We start from the raw sequence: 20,928 nt of genomic DNA on the forward strand, positions 1-20,928 counted from the left end.
GTTTTAATGACCGATAGATTTTAAGTATTATTTATAAATTCCGTGGTATTAAATTCCCACGCGAAGCGCGGATAATTTTACTAGTAATATTTTTTTAATACTATGTGTATGATTTAAATTCATGAAAAGGGGAAAAAGCCGGCAGTATATCATAATTCTAGTTGATTTTGGCGCGCAGTTCAAAATTCGTCCAAAAGGAGGAACCTATTTCTCAATTGCAAAGCGGGAACTCGAAAACCTTTCACTATACAGATCAACAACAGCATTTTCCACAATTTCCGACAAGAGATGCGCCGGACGCCGCCGTGTGAACTCAGCAGTGCCGGATCGGCGACGTCCACCGCCATCTTCGGCATTTTCTCTCCACCGGCGTCCAGGGGCGGCTCTAATAAATCGGTGGCCTAAAGCAAAATCCGAATGGAGGCCTTAAATTCGAATATATATTTTTTATGAAGTTTATTATAGCCAGGGGCGAATTTATGTACTAATTTTGGGTCACCCGAACCCGTGGTCATCCGACTAAACTCGATATATTACTTCTATAATTATTAAAGAATATATTAAATTAAAACTTGTTGAACCCGTTCTCAAAATGGCTGGATGGTTCACTGGTACCACTGCAAGATTTCAACTCACAGGTCGCAGGTTCGATCCCAGGCAGCTCCAATTCGCTTCAATTTATTTTTATTAACTAAAAACACATTTTTCATTTAAAAAAAAAGAAAGAAAAAGCTAAATTCTGAAAGTTTAAAAGTCAAAAGACTTCAAAAGTTTCCTTCCCACACACTTTCCAAGTTCCAACAATATTTTTCCTCTCTTCAAATTTGTTTTCTATTTTCCACATTTTTCCTCTCTTCAAATTTATTTTCTATTTTCCACACAAAGAAGAAGTTTCAAGTCTCCAACTTCAAGTCAAGAATTTAGATAAATCATCATTGTCAAAGTTTAAGGTAATTTTAGTTCATGATTTCTCTTTTTAATAAACAAACTAACAAGATAAATAAATAAATATATATATATATATATATATATATATATATATATATATATATATATATCACTTTAATTTAGGGTTTTCATATAAAAAAATCTTGTCATTACTTATAATAGAAAATCATCAATAGCTAAAGAACTGATTATCTCAAACGTACATATTTTGCGAATGTAACTTGTAGGGAATGTGTTTCATATTATATTATCAATTTTGAAGGGTGTGATTCCTTTTTTTTTTTTTAATGTGAAAGGGGTGTGATTCCCTTTTTTTTTTTATATGTGAAAGGGGTGTGATTCCCTTATTTTTTTTAAATGTGAAAAGGGTGTGATTCCTCTTCTATGTGATTGCAAAAGAGGCATAAGTCCTCTTTTTATTATGAATGTGTGATTTTCTTATTGTTAAATGTGAAAGGGGTGTGATTTCTCTATTTTAGTTAGATTTGTAAAGATTGTGATTCCTCTATTTTATTTGAACTTTCAAGGGTGTGATTCCCTTATTTTTTATTGTGAAAGATATGCGATTCTCTTATTTTATTTTAAATTTGCTAGTTAAATTTGTGACTAATTAAGTTGAATAGCATTGGTGAAGAATTTTTGAATGGATGTTTAGTTTGTAAGATAGAGCGGAAGATATTTGAAAATGTAAGTAATGATGCTATTATAAATCGTTTTCAAAATATGAAGTCTCGTCGAGTACAATTGTAAACTGATGATATTTTTTGTGGTAATGTAATTTTTATGTATTGCTCGCTTAGTTATTGTTATTATAATTTTTTTGATATTATCTTTAAAGCAATGGTGCACCCGTTTTCTTAAAATCCTGGATTCGCCTCTGATTATAGCCAATTATTTAATCTTTCTTGAGACATAGTATTTATAATTTATCAAACTTCTATTATTTCCTTGCTCTTTGATGAAAAAATTATATTTTCTACAAATTATACGCGATATTTTTAAAAAAAAATATGTATAATCTATTGTATTTTTAAAAAATGAGGCCCCTCAAATTTTGGGGCCTAAGGCAGTTGCCTTTTTTTTCAAAGCTGTAGAGCCGGCACTGCCGGCGTCCGTGATTCCGCTACAAGCTTTGCCGGTAGCCGCCCTTCATCTATCGGTGTAAACTCCCGGTCCTTCGCTATCCCCATTTCCGACCGCTCCTATCAACTCTCTGCTATGCGCACAATCAATGCGTACCTTTCCTCTCGAACCTCCTCTCCCTTCTGCCAAAGATATCACCGAAACCCTTAAATTTATCCTCTGTCGTTTTGAATTGTCCTCATTAGAGTCGCAAAAACTAGAAGATAAACTCCAAACCCTAATGAAATCCTTAAATTGCCCAGTGAAATTGAACAAATCTACATTATGCACCGCTGGGACACCTCATCATTGGCCTAGTCTATTCGCAGCAATTCACTGGCTTGCTCAGTTGTGTAAATTTGATGATAACTGGCTGAGTTCTGCTCAACCACCTGCTTCGGAGAATAAGGAGTTGAGCTATGCTATTGAGAGTTATTTGCATTACCTCAGGGGAAAAGATGATCAAGTGGACATCAATTTAAGCAGGAGTTGGAACAAGAAAGGGAGCGGTTGATTGAGAATGTGAATGTTTTGGGAGGGGAACGTGAAGACTCCAGAGGAGAAGCTGGAGGCGATGAAGAAAGGGCCATCAAAGAAAAATGTGTTGGAGAATGCGAAGAGTCCATTGGAGGAAGATGTGAAGAAGTTTCATTCCATGATTGAACAGTTAGAAGGGCATATGATGGTGATGGAGAAGCTGTTAGAGGAGAAGGAGAAAGGCTTGGAGACTAAGGTTGCAGCCAAGGAGATGATTTGTGCAGAGAACGAGGAGTTGAAGAATAGGGTGGAGGAGCAAGGGAATAATGCCGGGGATGCAGAAAGGATGAAAAGGGATATTAAGAACCAGAGGAATGGATGGGAGGAGAAGGCGTGGGACCTCTCTGCAGCTAGGAATGAGTACAAGAAGCTGTAGGAGCTAATGCTTGAGTGCAACCAATCTTTAAGGAGGTAGTCTCATACTCTTTTCTACTGTTAATTGTTGTTAGAAAGAACAGTGAGTTAACTTCCATTTGACATTACGAGATTTAAGTTTCCAGTAATCCAAGGTTTGTTGTTTAGGCATGGATTTATTGTATTGCCATGCTAGTTTAGTTGGACCAAAATCCAAATAGAGCTGTAAGAGTATGAGTAATAAGAGAAGGTTGGAAGGATATCTTAGTGTATTGTCCACCACTGTTGATTGCTTACAAGTACCATTCAGTTACTAGTCATAGCTGCCATTATATCAAGTTAGCACTCAGCCTGTATGCATATTGAATTCTCAGCAGATAATTTAGATGACTTATCAAGGAATGTGCAGTTCAATTCAAGTTTTCTACATAGACTACTTTTCGATTGACCTTCTTAGAGTTTGTACTCCTTCGGTCCCAATTTATGTAACACTGTTGAAATTTCGAGCGTCAACCAAGTTTTTCTTTGACCGAAATTTCGTTATATGCCTTTCAAGTTTTTTAAGTTGTTAATAATTGTGAATTACATTACTTTTAACATAGTTACCATTAAAACTTCTCGGTCCAAATTCAAGATCAAAGTTTGGAAGTTTGGATCTCGAAATTCCAACTATGCCATATAAATTGGGACAATGATAATTGAAATTATAGTAGGCGTTGACTTATTATGCCTCATCAGCTGAGTTTTGAATTTTTGTTCTCTTTATTTAGCGTATTAAGGTTGTTGGATTATTAGCTCACTTATTTACTCGTGAATATCTGCCGTCCATAGTTCAAGCTTTATCGTGCTATGTTCAAATTTTTTTTACCACAGCGTTCTTTCCCAATGTATGAACCATAACCAGTGTCGGGGTCAAGCCTAACCCCCCCCACACTAAGGGCTCACAACCCTGGTGATGGCTTAAAAAAAAACCAGTGATTGAAAACCTGATATTTTGCATCTTATTATAGTTCCAGGCTGATAATTGCCTGCCACTCAAATTCTGATGGAGAATGAAAAGTCACAATTTAGCAAATAACTGAACTGGACAATGTTTCTTCAGCCAAAACCTCCAGTATTAGGTGGGGGGATTGCGCTACAGAAGTGGAAACTACTAGAATCCAAATGTGAAGAGAGAAAGTAGTAATAATACAAACCTCACTTATGGGAGAAGTTCTTTTGGTCAGGTAATGTAGAGAAAGTAGTAATAATACAAACCTCAATCAACAAACTAATCCCACCCCTTTTGAATTGGACTTGCAAATTTAAGTAATCTTTTGGTAATTTTCCATCATACCAGGATTCTTAGGTGTCTTGGCAAGCACTCATCTTCATTAAATTTAACAGTCCATCACATGTTACACATCTAACACAACAGGTAAAAACAGCAAAAGAAGCATTTCCAACTGTGCAATCATTGTCCTTTGTGTACCGAGAAATACCATTTATCTGGTATATACAATTTTCTTTATAAGATAATGATCTTTTCACTAACAATTTACTTTTAATCTTGGATAGACAGAACACAACCAGGCACAAGTGCAATGTATGAACATTGTTGTTCAATCTTACTTACAACTTACCCATGACCAATCAGCATTCAACTGCTCACCTCCAAATATTTGCAATTTTCAGTTGACAGACTTCTTAGATGCAACACAAACCAATCCCCTGTAGAAGCATCTCATTTGAAATTGATCCTTGACTTGCACGGTCCTCAAAGCATCAGATGAGTACTTGCAGACCCTTTTTTTTTTTTTGAGAAAGCAAGAGCTTGGAGACTTAAGAGTACACTGTAGCAAATTGCATACCATGTCAATGCTAGCATGAATTCTAGGCAGGTTAAAAAAAGAGAACTAACTAAATACAAGAGAAGCATATAATAGACCTTGAAATTCCCCCTCAACAATGAATACTGATGACTTGTGAGGTTCAAATAGCTTAAAACAAAAACATTTCTCTTTCCCCAGAGTGAAATTTAACTCAATAATCTCTTATAAGCTCATTTTATAAAGAAGTCAGTTTTTTTTAAATGCACCAAAAGGGCAATTTTATATCCCCTCCCACACAAGACTTCCTTTCTTTCTGAATTTGTGGAAAGGAGGAAAAACTATAGAACTCCCTATACCCTGACAGATGCAGATGGTATTTACCTCAGTACAATTGACAGCAGAATTTATGGCGCTAAAGGACCTGAGAAATTTGATGGTGGCTTCATAACAAATGGATGTTCTAGTAGTTCAGCTGCAGTTGGCCGATCATTCGGATTAACTCGCAAACAGCTTTTTATGAAATCCTGAGCTTCTGTCGATAAGGTATCTGGTATAGGAGGAGGTTCACCTCTGCCTATCCTGAACAGTGCTTGCATCTGTTGCACAAACAATGATAAAATCTTAACATGTGAATACCCTTAAAACCTGAGGAAACCTAGAGGTTCTCTTTTTTTCTAGTCATGAAGTTCCATTATTTGGGCAAAAAGAAACTAGATCATTCAGGACTCATATTGTTGTAATTATCAGTGTGCTTACTAGTACTATTACTAAGTAGACTTCTTCCAAGAATATAAAAGACTTAAACTGGTTATGCAATGTCATGCAACAGCAGTTACCTCTGATGTGTAGATCAGCTACAGGCCTACACCTTAAAGCTTAAGGAAGATCTATTACAATTGAAGTGAGAAAAAGATACTAAAAGACACCCGCCCATGCTAATAGAAGAATATTTTCAGGAAAATTTACAGTGGTTGTTAAAAATATATACATAAATTAACATACAAGCAGTTGTCAACTACTAGATCATGAATGTAAATTTATTTTCATAATAATCTCCTATTTCACTTAAGACTACATATTTTAGATGATTCATACACAAACAAGCAAGAGATCAATTGTTGAATCTAGTGAAGTCATTCTCATATTCCCACTCGAGCAAAACACGTCATAAAGTTAAGTGGTTGCAATTTCCATAGAGAAAATTCAATCATTGAGATATAACATACCCCTTCCAAGTGAGAATAAGGAATTTGTCCAGTTAACATCTCTAAGACAGTGCAACCCAAACTCCATATATCAGCAGGAGTTCCATATCCATTACTCTTCCTATTAACAACCTGAAATAGCTCCAAGACAAATTTATGAGCCAACCCTGTAAATATCTTGAACCCATTTAATCTTTTGCTATATTGCTAAAACTCAACAATAAGAAAAAGATGCAAATAGATTATGGCAAAGAAAAAATATGATCACCTGGAAATCATTCAAAATATGGCAAATTGAATGGGGTGAAGTAAACGACAAAATTTCCCAGGCAGGATTAACCAGAGGAATTCTGCTTCTACCAACAGACACTTGCTTCAGCAAAGATATATGGAACTATACTCCTAGATTGTCACATTGTATCTCATAAGCTACATAAATTGCACAAGCAACTTCATCCAAGCTATTGCAACATCATCAACACTTAACAAATCATTTACAGTATAGGCATGTATAACGTGCATTTATCATTCTTTTCCCAAACCCAAGCCTTCATAGCAAATTACTCAATAGCTACTCATTAAAATGATTATAAAAAATTAAATGGATCAATAATATATGTCAATACAGCACGAAATTAGAAAGGAAAAGAAATCACCGAGTGAGACTATAGAGCAGCAACAATGCCTCAATCGCAAGCTAATTGGGTCATCTATGTGAATCCTCACTAACCATGTCGTTCCAATTATACCCGTAGCAATCCAACGTATGAAAAATTAGGTTATCTAGCACCAAAAGTTCTCTACAATTTCTGTTCTTTGCCAACAAATCGCTATGAAAACTAGAAGACTCCTATTGAACTAAACCTTACTCACAACTAATTGGTAATGCCTATTGTGGATCTTTTTTCTTATGTGCCCTATTTTGCACTAAGTCTGCATAGAAGTGAGTCCCCAATTATTTTTTAAAAAAAAACACTGAAAAAACACTGACTGAAAGATTGTATCCACTTGTTTTTCCATGACTTTTAACCAGTTATAGGCATCAAATCTATGGTCTGTGGGTTTTGGGGGTTGAGAGAGTAGGAATCATAGACTTCCAAGTTCGAAAAACTGTGATGCAGAAAACAAACCTCTGGGGCCATCCAGAATGCAGTTCCTTTGCAAGACTTGATGTTATTCAATTGTGTTGCCTGTAAATAAAATATCAAGTTACAGGACAGAAGTAGTAGTTTTAATTTGTTCTAAAGGACAAATTATTAGGTGTTGTAATGAACCAGGGTGAATAGAATTGGAACTGATTTAAACAATCCATATAGCCAACCCCAGCTAGTTTCAGATTAAGTTAGTTGATTGATATAAGACCAAGAAAAGGAAAAAACTACAGATTGCACAACTATCCCACCTTTGCCAGTCCAAAATCTGCAAGCTTCACTGAACCATTAGCATCCACCAATATATTGGCACACTTAATGTCCCTTCAAGAAGAGCATAAACAAGTGTTTTAGAAAGAAGAAGTTTCCATGACATCACATAAAAATATACTCAGAGACTTTCCATATTCTCAATGAAGTCATACAGATATTATAGTGTCACAGAAAAGTCGCTTGGCCACTCTGCCTATCCACAGGAAAATATGACTGGCTGACAGCTAACTGATCCTCTTTTCCCCTACCATCCTCTTTTTTACAGAAGCCAAAACACTAGCACCATTTATTTGACAAATCCTAATTAGATTTCTTTGCAGATACAGAGGAACGAACCTTTCCGTATACAGCAAGGACCAAATTTTCATGAGCTCATATAGGCACATTGCATACACCTTCCAAGAGTTACCCAATGAGACCACTCCATGAGCATATTGATTCGGTCCTTGTCCAACTAGATTGAAAAAGGTAAGGAGTTCCCTCCATGATTTTATTTATTACATTTATATTTCTCATATTTTTTTTTGAGAAATATATTTCTCGTATTTAATTACTCCCTCAATTTCAATTTGTTTGCCTTGACACAGAGTTTAAAAAAATGAAAAGGGCTTTTATATCTTGCCCTTTAATCTTATAGACTTAAACCCGCCATGTGGAAAGTTAGGTTTAGAGAGGTGCCCAAAAAAGAGGAGGCGTTTTTTTAAATCAGACTAAAAAGGAAAGTAAGACAAACAAATTGAAACGGAATGAGTACTTTTCTATTTGAATTGTATATTTATTATGTTGAAAAACAAGCAGTCTTGACCATTCGGTGTTCAAATCTAGAGACAACATTTCATTCAAGTGCCTTGATGCAGACAAATGGTGCCTTAATGAAGATGCAAAACATATTGGTGCACAATTTAGCCTTTTCACATGCACATAGCGAGAGATTTGTAGTTCGATGATATCAAAGCAAGATATTTCTTAGCAAGAAATGCTCACGGTCACGGACTACACACTCAGAATCAAATACATTTATTTAGAACATTGCATGACGACAACTAAATGGTCTTCTAGTGATGGAGAGATAAGTTCCACATGCACACAACGTCAACAAATCAAGACATTGCTCCCATTGATTGCAAGAGAAGACAAATAATAACCACAACTCAGCAAGGTAGAGAGAACATATGTATCACCTGTGCATCACTTCTCTGGAATGAAGATAATGCAACCCACTCAAGATTTGCCTGGTGTAATCTGAAACATGGGAATCACGCAAGCGATACTTGCGATAGATACTAACAAGTGAACCTTTTGTAACAAGCTCAAGAAAGATATACAGTTTGCTCTCATCCTGAATATAGAAAAACATTGTGAATTTGTAAGTAAGGATGAGAAGAATAATTCTCTTAAGCTCGCAGTTCAAGATGCACGTCATCAGATCTTCATCTAGTAGATGATGTTACCAATTAAAAGACCCAAAGAGTTCCGTCTTTTCAAAATATCTAATAGTAGTACTTTTGTCCATGTGTACAGCACAATTGAACTATAATTTCACAACTTACACAACAAAGAGGAAGTATGCAGAAGATGCACACTCCAGATTATGATAGCATACCTTGTTTGTGCCATGATAGCGAACTATATTTCTATGTCGAAAACGACTTAGAAGAGAAATCTCCTGCACAAACAAACAAGGTGTAGGGAGAATAAGGGAAAAACAAAATCCAAAAAAACAAGTAGTGAAATGGCCAACTAATACCTGTTCAAGTTGAAAAAGGCTTTGTTGGTTTCCTGGGTCAATCAACGAAACTTCTTTGACGGCAAAAAAGAATCCATCACTGCACGCAGCAGAACAAGTAAAGAACTTAAGAAAAGAAACATATTTTTCTACTAGAATAAGATGTGCACACACATAAGATGAGTACAACATTCTTTCTGCCGGCCTCTATAGGAGTATTAAGGAACATGGTGAGATAGATAGACGTCAATTATTGCAGTAGCTAGTCGCTCGACCTTAGCCCCCAACACCTCCACCACCCCACCCACACACACATGTATACTACAGATACACATATTTGTCCTGGTGCCTCTGTCTCTACATATAAATTATATATATATAGCTAAAAGGAATGCAGGTAAGGAGACGAAGTCTATCTGAAAATGCAAGGAATCAAGAAATGCAACAGAACAAAGGGCAGACCAAAGAATCCATATTTACTTGGTATCAAAATCGCAGTCTGGATAGATGTAAAATGTAATCACTTACTCGGTAAAGCCTTCGTACACTGTTCCAAATGACCCACTCCCAAGTAAGTCGCCCTTCTGCCAAGATTTTATACTGGGGGAACCATTTGGAGAAACAGAATGTACAGGCTTCAAAATCAATGCATATGAATCACCACTCGGTGACTTAGAGCTCATCTCCGAGATAACGTCATAGGATTCACCGGTGGGTGACTTGGAGCTTGTCTTTGATATCAGGCTGTAGGAATCACCACTAGGTGATTTAGAATTTTCAGCAGCATCTCTTACACCTTGCTCGAATAGCTTTTCACAAGCTCCATCATTTTCTGTCCTCGAGACTGAGGAGTCGTTATCTCTATCAGTGGATATTTCCGAAGAAGACTCTGATACTTGTGAAGCATTTCTTACAAACTCCTCTCTACGCTCTTCGTTCTTAGCAATCTCTTCTACTTGTTCGTTTACAAGTATGTCATCAGCAGTGCTCTCATCAGGTAACGGCGAAACCATACCTTCATCATCGGCAGGACCAAAACTTTTGATAAAATCCCAAGCAGATGTGAAATCGTCCACGTCTGTCGCTGGAGGAGCCAGCCTTGGTGGTCTAAAACCCTTAATTCCACACTTCACATCCGTTGGCAAATTATCGTCCTCTGATTCACTAACCCTAACCTTGATCAAATTTTCAGGTGATGAATATAATGAGTGCTTCAATTTACCGCCAACAATACCCCTAACACCATTTCTAACCTCATCAGCAGTCTCAAGCTCATCCTCGGAGCCGAAACAGTCAGAGTGAGAGCATTCAGTCTCTACATCCGATTCACTAATCGTCACCTCAATCACATTTTCCGGCGAATTATTTAACCGGCAGTTCGATTCAGCGTCAACTGTAACCCTAACAGCAGTTCTAACACTATCAGACAGTTCATTCGCGTCCTCAAGCTTAATATCAGAAAACCTGGTGCTGCGCAACCTGTCAGAACGAGAGCAAGGTTTCCCAGCTTCCCACGCAGCTACCGGAATCGCAAAGTCTTCAGGAGAAAGCCCGAGAGAGCGGCAAATAGTGTCGAATTCACCAGCAGCACCGTCGATTCTGAAACTTGTACAGTCGGGTACAGGATAAAGGTCAAGCGACCTAGTCCGGTGAGCAGGTTGATCTCTTAACGACGACGGCGAAGACGGAACCGACTGTGAAGCGTCGTAATCGACGTTTTTTAGGGCATTTGTCCGGTCAAGTCGAGGCCTTAGCTTCTTCTGCTTCGCATACATCCCTCAATTTTCAGTTTTCACACATAGAGATGTGAGAGAGATAGAGACTTTATTTTTACCTGAGAAATGGTGAATGAGGAAAAAAGAGGAATTCAGAAGAGACGGCGGTGACTGCATTTGTCAAAACAGTGGAGTTGATTGCTATTTGTCATCTCTTGCTCTTCATTCAACTTTTTTTTGTTTGTTTTTAAGTGAAGCGCGGAGCGAAAAATAATTCAACAATCCTCACGCGGTGCCACGTAAGCGGTCTGCGGAGAGTTTCCAATAATATCTTCGTCTCACGCTCGTCTTCATTTTTACTCTGTCCTCTATTTATTTATTTTACCCTTTTTTATTTGTCTAATTTTAACATTTTATTTATTATTTTTGACAAATCAATAAAACATAATATTTTTTTATTACTATTACTATAACTTCACTTTATTTAGAAAGTTAATAATTTTAAAGTAAATTGATTTTAAAATTCTATTAGTACATACTATGTCAATTATTATTTTCTTAATATGTGTGTCAAGTAAAAAAAATGGACAAGTAATAGAGATAAAGGGAGTACTATTTCGGATGTCCAACAATACTTATCCAATTTATAAATACAATGAATAATTTATCATATTATGTCTATTTTAGAATTGTTATTAAATAGTAGTTTTCATTTTTCAATGTTTAGATGACCTATATTTAATAAGGGTGATTTTGGTAAAGGATAATGCTAAATGGCCAGAAAATTTGATCAAAAATTTTAAAAGTCTATAATATCTTTTTTATTTTAAAATACACTGATCTTTTCATTTTTTAATTAAAAGAATAAAAATATTGAAAAAGATAAAATAACATAGTGTGAAATATATTATTTTACTATTCTAGCCAAAAGGATCTTTGGTAAAATTATTCCTATCATTTACTCCTACTTCTTGAATCTTGTGTCAAGTCAATAGGAGTAGTAGACAACTATTATTGGAAAGAATAAATATTTGTCATTTCACAAAATTAATGCGTAAATGACATTATTCTTCCTATTTAACTCTTGAGAGTTATTAACCTTGAAAATATGAAATAAACCAACATAGGAAACTAAATTATTAATTCACGTTCATGGCCAATTTAATTAATCAAAATAAATTAATTTATATTCATTTATTGGAAACTTAACTTCAAGAAAACATTAAATAAGGTTACGCTAGTAAACTTACCTAGTTTTTTTAAAATGGCGTGAAATCTAAAATGTTGACAATTAAATAGGAACGGAAGGAATAAAAAAGCTTTATCATATTTCACTAAATTAATCTTATTAATATTTATAATAAATAAAATTATTTGAATTTTCAAATGAAATAAATAAAATATTTATTTTTAATATTAGGGACAAATTATAAGGTATGAAATGGAGGAAATAATTTTTAGTACGCAAATATTTTGAACATGAAGTTGACTTACCAACATGGGTTGTGGTACAATGATGGAACTGTTCCACCCTTAATTTAGGATCTTGGATTCGAGTCATGAGTATGGAGAAAATCATGTTGGAAGTGTCACATCTGAATGGACCCTACAATGCGCAATTTAACTCTAATTGGACCTCTAATACAAGCTCTCAACACCGAGTGAAAAATAATAAATAAATAAAAACACGAAGTTGATTTGGAGTTTAATATCCCTTTGTTCTAATATATGTTGTATTGTTTAATTAGGTAGTTTTGAAATGAAGATTTTTTAAATTTGTGTATAAAATAAATTTTAGATATTTTATGGTTTGAGATTATTTTATTAAGTACAAAAGATAGTTTTTGCATTAAATTAATCTTATATATTAAAAATAAATATCTTTTTGAATAGACTAATAATGAAAGTAGCCACCTAAAATTCACCGATTAAAATATTACTTTTCGAAATATTATGTAGTAATTTTTAAAGAATAAAAAAAGACCTGCCATGCTACCAGAAAACGTATTTGGATAGTTTTGTTGTATTTAAAATTCATAAATGTTGCGTGAGTAAAATTTTCTTTGAAAAGCAACTAAAAAACCACGTCACCTTAATATATTAAAAATGAACAGTTATTCAAGAAAGATGTGCAAAATCTTCATACTTCTTGATTTTTTTTAATTAAACAAAGACATCATCGATATATTTTTGCAAGAACATTATTAGTAATAAGATTTCCATAAACAGAAACTTTCTTATTTCCACAATCCAAATTTCTATAACAGAGGAAGTATTACACCAAAATATAGAATTTGAATTTTTATAATGAGTTAAAAATATTATCAACCAAAAAAAAAGGAGTTTAAAATTTTAAAAGTTATATATATTAATAGTATATGCAAAGTTCACAATAAAAGGAGTAATGCGTATGGATTAGAATGAGGATATCATAAATTATAATAGATTTGAATCGTTTGATAGAATGTATTAAAAAAATAAGGGAAAATTACTTATATACACATATTTACTTACCTTAATATTCATTTATCCCTACCTTTTTAAAAAAATTCAAAAATCTCTTAATTCTCCCAATTCATAAAATCTTTCAGATACATAAATATTTCACTCCTATTTTCAGCTTACACCTACGTTTCCCACTCCCCATTTCACTCCTCCGTTTTATCCCTAAATTCTCTCCACTTCTTTAGCAGTTACAAATTTCAAATTCATTTTGATTTTCAGAAGATCTCTCTCAAGTTTATCAATTAATCTGTTTTTGAATTTCAAATCATTTCTATTTCCAATTAATGATTTCAAACTATTCAAGAGGTAGATTTCTTTCCATTACTTCAATTTTGATTTCTTTTATTATTATTTTTTAATTTTTTCATCTTAAAAAATAATAATAAAATTACCTCCGCCCCCTGCCCTCATTGAAATCTTATTGAACCTTTGCAATTTTAGTTAATCATATTGTCGTTGAAAATTTTTCTTGAAAAATATTTATTTTCTTTTAATGTTTCTACTATTGAAAAACGTCCAAAAAAAAGAAGAAAAAAGTTGGATCTACCATAGCACGGCCATCACTATCAAAGATACAGATTTTTAATGTATCTCGTTTATTTTGAGTCTTAAATTAGTCTTTGTTAGTGTTATCATTGATCTAATACATCACTGCTACAATAACATTTGTTTTATGCAATGTATAATGTTCATATGTATGGTATTGATACATAACTCTAATGTTGTTGGATTAGTGTTTATCATGTTTAATAGAAATGTACTTGATACATAAACTTTGTGTTATTTATCACACACAAAAAAGAAGCTTATTTGAAACAATTACATGTATAATGTATTTTTTTTAATTTTAAAATATAGTATTTCTCAAACAAAATAAGATACATAAATAATAATGTATCATACACTAATTTTTTAGTTATGATACGTAAATTCAAATTTATACTAAATATATCTGATACATAACAATACCAAACAATAATGTATCAATCTCAAACTTAAAATCTTATGGGCAACATTTTCTTATTTAATGTATCTAGTAGAAATACAACACTTATCAATTTAAATTGAAAGGATCTTCATGATCTCAAACGAAATAAGATACATAAATAATAATGTATCATGCACTAATTTTTTAGTTATGATACGTAAATTTAAATTTATACTAAATGTATCTGATACACAATAATTACCAAATACTAATGTATCGATCTCAAACCTAAAATCTAATGGGCAACACTTTCTTATTTAATGTATCTAGTAGAAATACAACACTTATCAATTTAAATTGAAAGGATCTTCATGATGTGTCTTCTCAAAATTTTCAATAATTTTGAATCAAAGTTGAAAGAATCTTCAATGAACTAGGAGAAGAATTTTGACACTCAAAATTTTCAACAATTTTGAATCAAAACGGAAAGGAACTTCAATGAACTGGAGAAGAATTTTGAATGTCAAAATTTTCGACAATCTTGAATCAAAATCGAAAGGATATTCGATGAACTTGAAGATTCACAAAAGTAATCGTTTGTCCAACAACAATTCCATCACTTTTATATCCTTCATAACTCACCTCGCTTATCCAAAATTTCAACAAAAGTTTTTATGAAACAGAGAACAAGAAGAAGAAATTTAATTTTTGAATTTTTTGGTTTGTTACACTATAGGATTTTGAATTCTTGACAATAATTTGGAATGGAATAACATAATTTATGGGATCTTAATTTGATTTTCAGCTCTTTTTTTCCCTTAATTAGTGCAACAAATGGATACTGTGAGATCTTAATTTGATTTTTCAGCTTTTTTTTTCCTTAATAAGTGCAACAGATTGATACATAATGTATCAACAATAATGTATATGGATCCTTAATTATGTATTCGAAATGCCTAAAAAATATGAGATTTATGTAATTACAAAAATAATAGGGATAGAAGGTAATTTAGATTTTACACTATGGTATTTATGTAAGTTATACAAAAAATAATGTATTTATTAATTTTTATTATTATTAAAAAAATATTTGATACATTTTTCGATTTATATATTTGCTATACATGACATTATGCTATACATAATTAATAGAAGAAAAATTATGATACTAACAATACATTTTACACTCCAAGATGGTGCATACATCAGCTGATTTGTTCTTCAGTGGATCGAATTTTTTTTTATTGAAAACTCTAATATATGCATACTGGAAAGAAATCAATGCAAATTATTGAGAATATTTTCTTTTCTTTAAATTAAAAACTTTGTACAGATTTAAGTGTATATGCTAGTTACGAAATATTATTTTGCGCACGTGCTCAATATTTATTTATAGAATTATTTTTTAAAATAATGTTAATTAAATTATTTTATTAATTGTAAAATAAATACTTGATAAATATTTTTAATATAAGTAAATTTTAAATAGTATTAATTAATGATTTAAAAATTTAGTCTAAACTAAAATTTATAGATATGTGTGTCTGTGGAGTCAATTATCTCATTATTATTTTTTTCGCAAATCTAATGTGAAGCGATATATCTGAATGTCCATAATTAAAGTATCTTTTTAATTGGCCGTTGAGTTTTTGTTTAAAATAAGAGAAAAGAGTCTGAAAAATACCCAACTTTGGTCGAATTTGTTGTTGCGATACTAAATTTTCATAAGAATTTTCATAAGGACCTATTACCTCCCTAGACTATTTAATACCGTATTTTTTTTACCCCCTTAACTATTTAATAGTGTATTTTAAATGTATATATGTGCCCACGTGGACACATTACTATTTATAATTTTGCATTATTTTTTATGTCCACGTGGGCAAATATATATGTTTAAAATACGGTATTAAATAGTCTAGGGAGGTAATAGGTCCTCATGAAAGTTTAGTATCGCAACAATAAATTCGACCAAAGTTAAGGTATTTTTCAGACCCTTATCCCTTAAAGTAATTACAAAATTTTACACAAATATTAGTGATATTCAAACAATAGAATTATGACTAAAATATATGAATTTAAAACTAAAGAACATAGCTAAAATTGATCTCATAACTTTAATAAAATTGTATACTAATTAAATTAAAGTAGAACAAAATAATGTTTATTTTATTTTTTCTGAAAATATGGTAGCTAAAGTAGACACGTCAACGAATACATGCCTACTTCAATCTCAACTATCTCCTATATAGCAAGAGAAGAAAAAAAACAAAAAGAAATTAAAAAAGCATCTTCTAATAAAATCCAACTAATTCACAGCTGTTCTATACGTTGTTGTTTTTAACAAATTATATTTTCCTCTACTATGTGACAAAAACTAAATCCCCGATTTAAAAAAAATATGGCAATGTTTTTAAAGTGTGAATTTAAAACTAGACGCATCAAATAAACTACGTTCATTAACAATCATGATATTTATAGGTAACAATAACAACAATGCAAATCTAATGTAATGCATGGATAAATTTTTAAATTTGTAAATACTCAGAAGTAATAAGATTTTTTTTAAAATGCTAACTTCATAGTTAAATGTGCTTAACTAAATATCACAAAAAGTTAAATTATAATTTATCAATAGCTAAGGGATCAAAATGTTATTCACTGGAAAAAAACAAGAATAGTGATATATGTTACGTTAGAAATAAGTGAAGCAAATCTTGTTATAGTATCTAAGATTTTATATATAATAGTTGAATTTGCTCTTTTTATCTCAATTTTTTTACACGATATGACTATTCTTCAAAATAATAAATTTATATTTTTATATAATTTATTTTATATATTTAACTAACGAAGGTAATTATTCGTTAACGGAAAGGTAAAAAGTCCTTTTCCATAAGCCAAGTAGTTGCATGGCGTGTTCGTTTAAACCTGTTACATTATCTTTTTGTGTGCATTGTTTTACGGTCAATTTTATAAAATAAAAAATGATGTATGACTTCTCAAACAAGAAATATCAAAGAAAACAACAAATAAATAACAAGAAATCAATAAAGTAGTGTAATGCTTGGATTCTTGGACAGTTGAAAGTAAGCTGGAGTTTTCAACATCGAAGAAAAAAGTTACATTAGTCTAAGAAAAATAAACTTTACTTTATAGGTTTATATTTGTGAAATAACATAAGAATTTAGTTTTTTTTTTAAAGAAAATACATTTCAATTTGATAAGTGATCATATTTAAACATTTGTTTCAATTCATTAGTCTTTTTTTGTGTTCTAATACTTACCTCATTGGATAAAAGCAGAGATAATATCTCAAATGACCATTCAACTATGATTTCTTTTCACATAAAATCACTCAACTTTGATTTTTAACTCAGAAGTTACTATGAGTGTTTTTCCACAAAAAATCACTAAGCTTTGATTTTTAACTCAAAAGTCATTCATTTTTTCATAGAAAGTCGCTCAAAAATAGGTGTTTACTTAAAAAAGTCACTCAACCTATTTAATTAATTTTTTCAATAAAATTTGTTGACATGAAATTAACTACTAAAATTTTAAAAATTTTAAAAATATTATTTAATAACCCTCCCCTCTAAATTTAACTATTAAAAATTTCTTATTTCTACATGAAAATTTTAATTATATTTTAATTTTTTTCTGTGCTTCTTGGAATCGCATCCTCTAGTTTCCATGGGGAATGGGGATTAAGTTTCACATACTGCTTTCTTTTCCTAAACTTTAATACATAAATTAAGGAATAATATGAATAGATTTACATGATGATGCAGACAATTCAAAAATTACCTTCAGAATTCAATTAAGAAATATAATTTTTTAACCAATCATGATTTTTTTCTCATCGATATTGTTGGTCACTAAACAACATATAGATAAATACAACTAGCTAGTCAAATTGGCATATATAATCACATGTGATTTGCAAGATCTCAAAGAATCCATAAAAATATGCCGTGCTACTTAAAGATTTTACATTGAGGAATAATAATTTGACTCCGTATATTGATTTTATGGTTATTACCTGGAAATATTTTCCTAATTATATTTTTAGAGGGTCGAATCAAGTGGGGCGGGTCATTAAATGATTTGAAAAATTGTATATAATAGCAAATTATTAATTCAAATTAAATGTTATAAATATAGTTTGATTTAATTGTACCTCATAGCAAATTGTTGCTATTTCACCTCTCTCCTGGTGAATCTCACTCGCCACTCTCGTTCTCTCCCTCGCCTCTCTCGTTTTTTATACAAACGCAAGTGTATAAAGTGCGTTTGTGTTTGTATAAAGCGAGAGAAAATTTTATATATACATATATTTTCGTTCCCCTCTCCCAAATCTCGCTCGCCACTCTCCCAGATCTCGCTCTCTCACTCGCCTCTCTCACTTTATACAATTGATCTTTTTGTATATGTATACCAAAGCAGATTATACAACTGCTTTCTTTTGTATATGTATAGCGAAATATACATATTTATGTTTGCTATGGAGCGCAATTATGCAAACTTTGCTATAGCATACAAATATGAATTTTGTGTTTGCTATATGTGAAAGTTGCTCTTTAAATAATATCTTTTAAATTTTAGTTGTGAAGAAATTTTATTTAAAAAATTAATCAAATAGGCTAAGTGACTTTTTGGGAAAGAAGTTCATAATTGAGTGACTTTTGAATTAAAAATCAAAGTCAAGTGACTTTCTATGAAAAAGTCCGTATTTGAGTGATTTTTGAGTTAAAAATCAAAGTTAAGTGATTTTCTGTGAAAATATTTCATAATTGAGTAACCATCTGAGATATTATCTCATAAAAGCATCGTATAACAATACAAATAACGTTTGATTGAAAACTAATTTTTTTTTCCACTTTTACGTGGGGACTTAAATGCATACACTATATGTGTATTTCATGATAATTATTTACAAATTTTGTGTTACTACATTTTATTAACATATTGATATAAAACATTAACACTCTGTTTGGATCATTGTTACTCATTGTTTCATAATGTATTGTATGTTAGATACAATGTTTGGCTAGACTGTATTGTTTGTTGTTGCTTAATAATATTTTTATTGTTTGGTTTGACTGTATCGTATTGTGTTGTAATTTAGAAATTTACTAAAATATCCTTAATTATTATAGGGTTGGAGGTTTGACTAGAATTAAATAATATAAGGTAAAGGGTAAAATAGTATTATGAAATATTATGTAAAGATATAATTGGAAAAAGAAATTAAGTAACAATGGGAACACACCAAATTGGTTGTTCCATAAAATGGGGGTTTTCATTGTTATGTAACAACATAATTTAACAATACAATACAATATATTTTAAGTAACAATCAAAACAAACATTGTAGGTATAATAACGATACAATACAATACAATGGGTAACAATGTGTAACACTATGGAGACATATTGTAATACAAAGTTATATGGTAGATTAAAACATACGTTCCTATTTAGTTGTCACTATTTTAGATTTTATTCTTTTTAAGAAATTAAATAAATTTATTATTGTACCTTTATTTTAACTATTAATAAATAAGATCTACTTTTTTAAAAGTCCAAATCAACATTAATTCATATAAAAAATTACAAAGTAAAATAAATAAGAAAACTTAAACTTATTTTCTTATACTCCATGGAGATTAAATTACAAGTGAAGTATATTATAATTGAAATGCATTAAACAACTATTTCAATTTTTTGTGTTTGAAATTAGAGCCAAAATTTCAATATGAATTGATCCCAAATTTAAAATTTTACACTTAATTTCCGTATAGTATTTTATGCAAATATATATATATATATATATATTTTACCCTCCATCTTTTATTATTAGTTTGTTTGTTTGTTGAGATTTTTGTTCGAATGTAAGATTTTTAGAGTATAATGGTAGGAGTAATTAATTAAGTAATTACAATGAACATAAATTATGCTATTTTTTTTATGTTGGTTAAATGCATATTCAAGACTAATAATAACTTTATAAGATAAAAATATGAAGAATAGTATCATTTGTGTATTGATTTTGTAAAATGACAAGTACTTAAATAACATATATTTTTAGTAAGTACGACGTATAAAAATAGGAACAGAGAGAGTATAATATCAGTTACTTATTTAAACAACTAGCACTGATAAATTCATTTAAAAATTGTATTGTGATTTATTCTGGTACTAATAATTGATATTGTATCACAAACACAATATTTTATTTTATATAATTGATCGTTAATGATTGTTATGCTATCAAATTAAGCATAACTTGACAAAATTAGTAAATAGCCACTAATACTTCCATTAGGGTATACTATTTATATCACTTCTTGAGGTGTAGACCTTTACATGGAATTTGTTAATGTGTGTTACTTTATGCACCGAATTATATGTCATTTTTTCTAATCGCTTTTAAATTTTTAAATATTAAATATATTTCTTTATTTTGAAAAGGAAAAAATGTGAAGGACATTTTGCTACGGTACTGTACTTTTTTGTTTTGTTTTTAATTAATTAGTTAATAAAAAAAAAAAAAACAGGAAAAGCTTGGCGACCACACTTTCTAGTCTTTCAAACTCGCACGCAGAAAACGGAGTACTAGTATTTAAAATTTATTTATTATTTTTTTTTCC

At 31.3% G+C, this 20,928-nt stretch overlaps 1 protein-coding gene and 1 pseudogene across 1 annotated transcript; one reads left to right on the forward strand and one right to left on the reverse strand.

Moving 5' to 3' along the window:
* Nucleotides 1–121: 121 nt before the first annotated feature.
* Nucleotides 122–3,022, forward strand: LOC125814992 (kinetochore protein NDC80 homolog; annotated as a pseudogene).
* Nucleotides 3,023–4,381: 1,359 nt separating this feature from the next.
* Nucleotides 4,382–11,054, reverse strand: LOC125816182 (mitogen-activated protein kinase kinase kinase 1-like). Its single transcript, XM_049495771.1, has 9 exons — nt 9,656–11,054; nt 9,149–9,227; nt 9,005–9,067; nt 8,583–8,740; nt 7,380–7,452; nt 7,108–7,167; nt 5,999–6,109; nt 5,154–5,368; nt 4,382–4,793 (listed from the first exon to the last, which is right to left on the reverse strand). The coding sequence occupies exons 1-8, from the start codon at nt 10,900–10,902 to the stop codon at nt 5,177–5,179; spliced, it is 1,983 nt and encodes a 660-aa protein (XP_049351728.1). The 5' UTR covers nt 10,903–11,054; the 3' UTR covers nt 4,382–4,793; nt 5,154–5,176.
* Between the last annotated feature and the right edge of the window lie 9,874 nt (nt 11,055–20,928).

The sequence above is a fragment of the Solanum verrucosum genome, unplaced genomic scaffold (genome assembly GCF_900185275.1).
Source record: "Solanum verrucosum unplaced genomic scaffold, falcon-dt-bn FXZP01000261.1, whole genome shotgun sequence".
NCBI classification, from domain to species: domain Eukaryota; kingdom Viridiplantae; phylum Streptophyta; class Magnoliopsida; order Solanales; family Solanaceae; genus Solanum; species Solanum verrucosum.

Excerpts from the sequence above, each read along its gene's own strand:
- LOC125816182 (XM_049495771.1), bottom strand. The coding sequence starts at position 10,902 with ATGTATGCGAAGCAGAAGAAGCTAAGGCCTCGACTTGACCGGACAAAT. Across the intron at positions 9,068-9,148 it reads GCCTTTTTCAACTTGAACAG|GAGATTTCTCTTCTAAGTCG; the intron begins GTATTAGTTGGC and ends TTGTTTGTGCAG. Across the intron at positions 7,168-7,379 it reads CAGATTTTGGACTGGCAAAG|GCAACACAATTGAATAACAT; the intron begins GTGGGATAGTTG and ends TTTTATTTACAG.